The 10,163-nt window shown below is 45.8% G+C and overlaps 1 protein-coding gene across 1 annotated transcript; it reads left to right on the top strand.

Moving 5' to 3' along the window:
* The first annotated feature begins 3,282 nt into the window (after window positions 1-3,282).
* LRRC30 (leucine rich repeat containing 30) lies at window positions 3,283-4,825 on the top strand. Its single transcript, XM_078685715.1, has one exon. The coding sequence runs from the start codon at window positions 3,497-3,499 to the stop codon at window positions 4,373-4,375; it is 879 nt and encodes a 292-aa protein (XP_078541841.1). The 5' UTR covers window positions 3,283-3,496; the 3' UTR covers window positions 4,376-4,825.
* The last annotated feature ends 5,338 nt before the right edge of the window (window positions 4,826-10,163 follow it).

Raw genomic sequence — 10,163 nt, 5'->3', positions numbered from 1 at the left:
GGGATTAGGCCGTGTTCTGGGGTTGCCGGTGGCTGCCATATATTGCCAGGTTTAGTACCACTCAGGCGCGCAGGTGCGGGGTCCCAGGCTTGTCAGCGAACTGCTCAAGGGAGCTTTAACATTACAATTGGGGGTGGGGTCACACAATACTCACACACCAGCGGGATCGCCCCTGAGGACTGTGGTAAGTGTAGTTCGTGTTCCGCGATGCATCTTCTTTCGATTCTCTGCTATCTTCGCTATCTTCGCCATCCCTGGACACGTGTTTTGGGGTATTTACCCCTCATCAGCAGGGATTAGGCCGTGTTCTGGGGTTGCCCGTGGCTGCCATATATTGCCAGGTTTAGTACCACTCAGGCGCGCAGGTGCGGGGTCCCATGCTCGTCAGCCAACTGCTCAAGGGAGCTTTAACATTACAATTGGGGGTGGGGTCGCACACTACTCACACACCAGCGGGATCGCCCCTAAGGACTGTGGTAAGTGTAGTTCGTGTTCCGCGATGCATCTTCTTTCGATTCTCTGCTATCTTCGCTATCTTCGCCATCCCTGGACACGTGTTTCGGGGTATTTACCCCTCATCAGCAGGGATTAGGCTGTGTTCTGGGGTTGCCGGTGGCTGCCATATATTGCCAGGTTTAGTACCACTCAGGCGCGCAGGTGCGGGGTCCCAGGCTCGTCAGCCATCTGCTCAAGGGAGCTTTAACATTAAAATTGGGGGTGGGGTCGCACACTACTCACACACCAGCGGGATCACCCCTAAGGACTGTGGTAAGTGTAGTTTGTGTTCCGTGATGCATCTTCTTTCGATTCTCAGCTATCTTCGCTATCTTCGCCATCCCTGGACACGTGTTTCAGGGTATTTACCCCTCATCAGCAGGGATTAGGCCGTGTTCTGGGGTTGCCGGTGGCTGCCATATATTGCCAGGTTTAGGACCACTCAGGCGCGCAGGTGCGGGGTCCCAGGCTCGTCAGCCAACTGCTCAAGGGAGCTTTAACATTACAATTGGGGGTGGGGTCGCACACTACTCACACACCAGCGGGATCGTCCCTAAGGACTGTGGTAAGTGTAGTTCGTGTTCCGCGATGCATCATCTTTCGATTCTCTGCTATCTTCGCTATCTTCGCCATCCCTGGACACGTGTTTCGGGGTATTTACCCCATATCAGCAGGGATTAGGCCGTGTTTTGGGGTTGCCGGTGGCTGCCATATATTGCCAGGTTTAGTACCACTCAGGCGCGCAGGTGCGGGGTCCCAGGCTCGTCAGCCAACTGCTCAAGGGAGCTTTAACATTACAATTGGGGGTGGGGTCGCACACTACTCACACACCAGCGGGATCGCCCCTAAGGACTGTGGTAAGTGTAGTTCGTGTTCCGCAATGCATCTTCTTTCGATTCTCTGCTATCTTCGCTATCTTCGCCATCCCTGGACACGTGTTTAGGGGTATTTACCCCTCATCAGCAGGGATTAGGCCGTGTTCTGGGGTTGCCGGTGGCTGCCAAATATTGCCAGGTTTAGTACCACTCAGGCACCCAGAACACGGCCTAATCCCTGCTGATGAGGGGTAAATACCCCGAAACACGTGTCCAGGGATGGCGAAGATAGCGAAGATAGCAGAGAATCGAAAGAAGATGCATCGCGGAACACGAACTACACTTACCACAGTCCTTAGGGGCGATCCCGCTGGTGTGTGAGTAGTGTGCGACCCCACCCCCAATTGTAATGTTATAGCTCCCTTGAGCAGTTGGCTGACGAGCCTGGGACCCCGCACATGCGCGCCTGAGTGGTACTAAACCTGGCAATATATGGCAGCCACCGGCAACCCCAGAACACGGCCTAATCCCTGCTGATGAGGGGTAACTACCCCAAAACACGTGTCCAGGGATGGCGAAAATAGCGAAGATAGCAGAGAATCGAAAGAAGATGCATCGCGGAACACGAACTACACTTACCACAGTCCTTAGGGGCGATCCCCCTGGTGTGTGAGTAGTGTGCGACCCCACCCCCATTGTTATGTTGTAATGTGGACCTGTTTCATTAAACCGGCCTTTATTCACACAAATCAGGTGTCAGTGGTTTGTGCTACCACCCTTCCCCCATAAGAACCGCCCTCCCCTCCTTTGTCAGAGCTTGGATATTACAGGAGGATGCTAGGAATACTAGCCCTTTTATAGCACCCAGGAGGGTGAGTGAGATTTTAATTTCCAGAATTCACCTACATTTTTCCTGTTTTGGAGGAGGGATCACCTCAGATGTAAAGACTGCAACAAGGACGGGTCAGACCTTGGGTAATGTATATTACTTACCAGTTAGTAATCGGGGCAACAAGGGCTGTTCTGCTGACCTGCTATGTGGTAACTGACCCTGAAGATAGTTTCTAGGACTAACAATTCACTATTCTTTATGGTAAAGGAAAATTGAAAACTATAATTTTCTATTTGTGAAGTATGTCTTTTTTTAGGAAGTCATTTTTGTTCTAAAAATGATTAACTTAACACTCCTGATCCCAAATGTTTACTCTAGTTTATTGGTATTCTGTATTTTTGTTAGTAACTGCTGTTCTTGGAACAGCAAGGATGACATTGAAACTAGCAAGTTATATTTACCGTTGCATGTTGTGAGCGTGATATTTGTTCAAGCCGGAATGCAAACACACATTTACAAGCCAGGAAACCCGTAAAGCAATTCCAGGCTGGCTCCCAGAGTGTAGGAAAGGTTCACCAGTCACATAGTTATGGAAACTAAAGTTATGTCGATTGCTGGGTCCATCTTTAGCGTATGGGGGTGGGGGCTAATATTGTTTCTGAGCTGTTATTAGTACAGCTCTCGAATTACAAGTCAGACCGAGGGTTGCAATGCAGAGCGGGTGAGCTTTGACGTGAACTTGTGTGAAACCATCACCAGAGACTCTTGCGGAATTTTTATTTTTGCACCGGGGTCGGTTGTTTCAGAAAGACCTAGCTCGTAGTTGATGGTAACCGGCCTCCCAAACAATTCACATACATAGCAGACATGGTTTCCAGTCAGTTTGGTGGCGGTGTTACATACATCAGCTGCACTCGATTATTGCTTGAGAGTTAGCTACGCAGACCGTCGGAAGGCACATCCCTGCCTAAGTTAAATACAGCATCCTCCTGCTGCGGGCGCAATGACGTCAGGAGTCCGACCCGAGAAGGAGTGACGGGTGCAGCTGTGCAGCAGAAGGCCGTTTGAATTAACCAGGCCTATTCAGCACTTTCCGAAATGAGGTGTTCATTACCATCTGCCCCGTGAAAACAACCTACACACCCTACTCGAACAAGCGGTGCTCATCTGTCTGCTTGTGTCGCAGAGCGCGTGAACCCGGAAGTGCCTTCCTCCTCCGCTCAAGCAGGTTTCTGCGCCGTTCTTCACTGCTGGCTGTCTTGAAGATGAAACAGTTTGAACCAGAACCTTGACTTCACATGCTCTCGAAAACAAGACACTGGCCTTTGTAAGGTCATTGCAGTCTGGGAGTCTAATGGGAAACAAACAGTCCAAATCCTCAAAGGAAAAGCAGCAGAAAGGCGGAAAGCAGCCTGCTAATGCCAAACCAGCACCATTGCCTCAGGGCCCACAGGCCAAGCGAAGCGGCAACAACGTATACCTCAGCTTGGTGCTCAAGGGCATGGTGGAGATCCCCAAGCATGTGTGGGAGCTTACGGAACTGCAGCGACTGAATCTTTCGCAGAACCGCCTCTACATTCTGCCTCCCGCTCTGGGGAGACTCGATCGCATTGTGGTACTGAACTTATGTGGCAACCGGTTGACCTATTTGCCAAAAGAAATTGGTCGGTTGAGAAACCTCAAGGTTTTGTTTGCCAACATGAACTTATTGACTGAGGTACCTGAAGAGCTGAGCCTTTGCGGAAAGCTGGAAGTGTTAAGCTTGTCCCACAACCTCATATCAGAGCTTCCTCTGAGTCTAAATGATCTGAACTTTCTTAAGAAGTTAAACCTCGGAAGCAACCACATAGTCCACATCCCATTGTGTGTGTTTTCCATGAAGAGTCTTGATTTCTTGGATGTGGGCTCGAACAGGTTAGAAAATATTGCGGAAACCATCCAGCATCTGGAGCGCCTGCAAATATTTATTGTTGAGCATAACAGCATCCACATGTTGCCGAGGACTCTCTGCTCCGTGACTGCGCTGGAGTTACTTAATGTAGATCACAACTGCCTTCACACGCTCCCCGATGAGCTGTACCTACTCTCAAGATTACCAAGAATTGCAAAGAACCCAATGGAAAAAGGACTCCATGTTTTACATAACCCCTTAGCCAGGCCACTTCCAAACATTCTCAAGGGAGGATTGGATGTGCTCTTCAGCTATCTTAAAGACAAAAAAGAGAAAAACTAATCTGTATTTTTTTGTTGGACCGCTCACAGTAAGCACTCAGACTTTTCCTAAAAAGGAAGGTTCAGTTCCACCCGGTAGGCTAGATCAGCCCATACCTTTTAAGGGAGCCGCGTTGGCCCACCCAACCTACTACATTCACATCCGGACAAAGCTCTATCTGCTTTCTATTGAATGCTGATGTCCTTTCTCTCTGTCTAATGGCTTTAGCTGCATGTTAATCAGCAGTTGTCTGAGCTACTTTTTGTGTTTTTGTGTCTAGAATAGATATGATACCAGCAGAGATCCCATTTGCACCCAGAAAAAAACAGGAGGGGATTTTAAAACACGTGGCCAACAACAAAAAACAGAGAATGCAAGCATCTATTTCAAGGTAAATAAAAGACAGAGACCGTGATATAAGTCCAATTATTTATATTGTAACAATTCTGCCTTCCCATGAAAAGTTAATAAAAATAGATATGAAATTAGAACATATATATCTCACGGTTGCTTCTTTAATATTGTTAGTGCTGCAAACGTATTCATAAGACACAATTGTACGTATAAAATAAATTAGAAATAAACTGATCAAAAGAAATGTTTCATCCTGACAACTGCTCTAATAGAAATGTTTTGATTACTCTACACTCAGCACATGATGTGTATTTAAGTGTGTGCCTATGCCGGTATTGTGTCTTTTACTCAGAAGCACGTTTTGAACTGAGCTAGAAATTGCTAAAAGTCTGCTTTACCAAACACGTATAATCTGCAATGTATTTCCTATTGTTCAAATGAACAAAACACATTTTGCAAATGTAGTTAAAGTTACAAAAGGTGCCTACTGCACCTTCAAAAATTAGAAAAAGTGCAAAAACTAATTAAATTCCTCACCTGGGGGATTTTTTACTGGAATAAAATGTGTTGTACAAACACTTACGTAACCCCGATTAATTCGTGCTGTTATGTTATCTGTAGGCTGTGGTTAGTTGTTTGTAGGTGGTTGCAGGCGGTGGGCATTGGCAGTCATTTTTGGAGACAAATGCTTATTTTCCATCAATCGAATTTGACCCTGAGCAAGAGCGAGAGAGAAAGTCAGAAAACGGATAAAGAAAGAGATTTAGAAAGATAGGAAATCATTGACAAATGGAGAAAGCAGCAGTGAAAATGAACTTGCAAGAGTGAAATAAAGAGAGAAGAAGTGTAGGGAGGGGGAAGGAAGAGGTATGAAGTCAAAACTAGGCACCCAAGATATTCAGCAGCCCTGACAATACCACAGCATGGGTGGCAGACTCCGGAACAAAACCTGGTGCCGTTGCACTTATTTTGTTTTTTGACAAATTCAGCATTGCATGTAGAGTTCTGTAACACCGAGTACTAACATATAGATATGTATCCTTTGCATATTTATTTAGTAAAATTAGTATAGATGTAATATATGTTTTGGATGAATATGGCTTTCTTATCATCAGTTTTCTAGACCCAGGAGAAATATAGTTAGGTGGGCGAAATCTTACAGCATATGCAGATTTTCCTTGATTTGTGCTTACAGGAGAGTGGTTGTTACCGAAAATGTCTAGAAAGAACAGTAAAATTACTGCAGAGTAACATTTTCCCCTCAAACCAGCGACCTGCTAGTCAAGGGTGCGACACGGGCCCCAGCAGTCCCTGTGGTGGTGGGGCCCCCAAATCTCTAGGGGGTTCCTTATTCAGTCCCAGACCAGTGTATATCGGTAAGATATGGGGAACTTTGGGGCCCATCATCACATTCTGCTGGGAGAGGCCGTCATTTTGCATTATGCCACTTCTGGCAGTATCTTGTGACACCTTCCAACTGGATTTATGCCCTTATAGTAAGGGGCATATTTATTAAAGATTTGCATCAACTTTGCAGCTCTCAGTCGGCCACAAGAGCGATGCAACTCCTAAGTTTGATTTATCAAGCCACGCAAGGTCACTTTGCATGCAATCTAGAGTAATGCAACACAGCTCATTTCCCTACATTTCGGTATTCTTCCCCTGGGAGGCGTTCCATGGGTGGAGCATGAGTGTTCACACACATCCATCTATGGTCGACCTGGGAATCCAACTTAATGCTATACCTCCCCAGGTTAGGCATAACAAGGAGGAGAAATATCTTTATTTCTCCTCATTACTTCCTCTTTCGATGTGTGCTGCATTGTGCAGGATTGTTTTTGTGCAGAAAGGTGTCCATTTGTGCACAAAAGCAATCCTGGCTATAACGTAGGCACCCTTGCACCATAGTCTAAGGATGCCCGCATTGGTGCTAGGCAGCCCATTGTGTGCCAGCACTGGCAAATTACATGAATGCGCCGTAGATTGTTAAGCAGCAGCGGCCCATCCATCGGGGCTGAGGGACCCGTAGCCCACCTTTTTACCAGAAAGAAGAGTGTGTCAGGGTTAACAAAGGTCAGACACTCTTCTTTTCCAGGTCAGGCAGCCAGGAACTGGACATGTGCAAAACGGCTGCCTGAGCTGAACTTTGACAGACTAAGGATTTCACAGCCCTTTGGCCGTGACCTCCTCAACCTGGCAAAAGTACTTCAAGGCCCTCCCCCTCATGACGAAAGGCAGCGTCACCCATTGCCTTGGACCTGGATGCTTCAGTTTTAAGCCCTGATGTGCCCAGGGCTGAGTCTCACTGACCCCGATCCCACTCTGTGATGAGGTTGGGACTGCTGCCTTCCCTCTGGGAAGGCAGGAGTCCCAACCCTCCTGGGACCTCCGAGGCTTGGAACTGTCAGCTTCCGAGAGAAGCAGGTACTCCCAACCTTCCTGGGACCTCAGAGGCTTTCTTCTCGGACATCTACATGTAATGATTTATGTTTAAAAAAAATCTTTGGTGCATGCATGCACGTATGTATGAAGGCATGTGTATTTGTTAGTGAGTGTTGTGGATGGGTGAATGTGCATGTGTGAATGCATGGGTTTGAGTGATGTGTATGCATGCTTATGTTCCCCCTCAACCCTTCGCCTTCCTCCCTGGTAAAATTACCGGCTGCCACTGTTGTTAAGTACGGCACATTCCTGACCTTTCCCTATCACACAACACAGACAGCAAGATGACTTACTGCGCTGCAGTGCGTGCCAATTTCATAAATATGCCCCTGAGTTTTTAGTAAGAAACCGGGATGAACTTTTAAAGAAAGTTTGAGGAAAAAATTTAATGCATTCATCTAGGGGCGGTTTCTCAATTAGGACTTGGGGACTGCACACCCCCGGAAAAACCTACACATTCTTGTACAAATATGAAATAGATCAATTCATTCAGTGATATGATCATATCTTTAAACAAATAGATGTATAGCAGTAATTCAACTTTCTGAACTGTGACACGTGACACAGGGCTTACTGTTCTAAAGCCGTTCATTGCCATTGTAATCTATGGCAGTATCCACTATAGGCCAGTGACGCTTTAAGCGTCATGGTTTCTGACATTGGAGTCTCCATTCCTACGTGAGGCAGTCATCCGTCATTCCAGGCATAGTTTCCCACTCTTTCCCATTTGTCACACGTAGGAGTCATTACAAGCACGTGTTTTTTGGTGCCTTGTTCTAGTTGAAGGTAAGTGTTAGAATGATGCTCTTCTGTTATGCATATTGTGCTGAGACCCCTAGCTAGCCATGCTACCCTCCCCAACTGTGACACCCTGGGCCCTGTCTGCACGTCGCTGACCCTGATAGAAGTGGAGCTGCTGCATTTGTTACCTGGGCCGGACGGGGAACCAAAACCGGACCTGGCAAAGTGCTCGGCTGGCCCCCCGGGGTTTGGGGGTGTGGCCGAGTTGTTTGCCACAGCCGGTTCCGGTCGATTTTGGTACAGGGGCCGGTATTGCAGCAATGCTGCAAAAACGTCCCTGTAACAAAAACAGCCCCCCAGGGCCAAATCTGGCCCCAAACCCTGACGACCCACCAGGGAAATGCCCGGTGCCCACTACGTCCAGTTCGGCCCTGTTTGTTACCCTGCAAATTTTATCCAAAAGACGAGCAGGCCAAAGTTCTTGTTCACTTGTGAAGTTGGTCCAAATATATGAATGATTTGCAATGTGAGATATATGTGCCTAAAATAGACAGTTATCTGCTATATGACATTAAACTGGCCCTATCTTTATGTCGTCAGCCAAATGAATGCCAAAAACATGGACTGATTTATGAAAGATTACTGTTTAAAACTTTAAGGCAATGCATGTTAGTGATTAAGTTACTCTCTCAATTCAAATTTTACTTAATCTTGCCTTCCTCAAGAATTAGCTATTTAATCATGTTGTGCTTCTGTATATTTTTTCCGTGCATACTTTGAGCCATGCCAGGTGTTCATGAGGGACTTTGATTGAGGGCTCTGACACTGAAGCCAAAGCAAATAGCCTGTCAGTTGGTTGGCCTCTCTCCAGAGCACACAGAACAATGGTCATGTATTCAAGTTGCAATTGCAGTTCTGTGGGAATGTGAGTCAAGGGAGTGCACATATGGCAAAATATTTCCAAGGCAGAAGCAAAAGGAAATACATTGCTTAAATGTGAGTGAGTGCTGTGTATATCTGGAAGTGGTGAAGTGAGGAAATATGTGGAAGTGCATTTGGGTAAGAGTGAAAAGAGGTTGCTGGTTGAAAATGTACAGATCGACGAAATGTGCAGAGAAAAGGGCCATACATATCTAACATAAAGCTTACGTAACTAAAGGTCAAAACTCCTTTGACAGCCCTAAATACTATTGAAATTTCAGAATTGAAACATTCTCAAGATTAATTATTTATAACAAATCCTCTTTGTTACCAATTTATCTTAAACAGCTAGCAACCGTTTCCAAAGCCAATCATACTGACAGGTTTTAGGTGGAGGAATCACAGAAATGTATTTTACATGTTCCCTTTTAGAGAGACCTGCCTTCATATATTTCTATATGACTGATTGCAGCCAGCAGCTGTGGGTCCTTCCCAAAGCGTGGTTGGAGCATTTTCATCCAAAGTTGATGCTGCATGCAGTGCAAGACACTGGGCAAGCACACACTTTAAAAGACTTAAGTTGTTGCATTGTACAATTTACACAATACAACTGCAATTGCAATTGTTGAACATATTAATGTAGTAAGATATAGGGCAGTTTTTAATGTGTTCAATATTTCAAGACTTTACGTTCCCACTGCTTTACAAGCAAGCCTAGCTTAATCACTAAATTAATTTTCTTTAAAATGCACCATTTGCCAATCTTTTTTCCCTTTTTTCTCTGGAGGAGAACCCAGCCCGGACCCCAAGTTTGTCCATTAGGCTTGCTCGCGTTCCTTACTATATAAAAGTCATACAAAACGGTTACACCTCACCACTTTCAAATGTCACCAGCTGCCACTGCTTTTATCCACCCCCAACTGTTCACTCTGTGATGCTTTGCCTATACGCTTTGAACGTACCTTTGTTTAGGCGACAATGCTTTAATTTTTATGAATGTATATCCTTCGATGTTATTCTACAGTCATATTTCAAAAAATATTTTGTTGGGGTAAAAGAACATCGACTCTAATTAATCCATTTTTGTTTGTTCGAAAATGCACTAATTGGAGCAATGCTAATTATTTAGTTACTCTTGGCATTTTGAAGTTAATTCAGTGTCACCTAGAGGTCACTACAGAGGACTTGTCTCCTAGACAGGTGCTGAAAAGATGGGAAAGTGGGCTGCACAGTGGAGTGTTGGGTCCCACCAATTGTTCCAAGATCCAGTCCGGTTGAATCACTAGTCCAGTTGCCATGGCTGTGATGGATGTCCTCAGTTCTCCTTCCTGTATAAAAACTGGGAGCACCT

This window comes from Lissotriton helveticus, chromosome 4_1 (genome assembly GCF_964261635.1).
Source record: "Lissotriton helveticus chromosome 4_1, aLisHel1.1, whole genome shotgun sequence".
NCBI classification, from domain to species: domain Eukaryota; kingdom Metazoa; phylum Chordata; class Amphibia; order Caudata; family Salamandridae; genus Lissotriton; species Lissotriton helveticus.
This window is presented reverse-complemented; position numbering and strand designations above follow the sequence as displayed.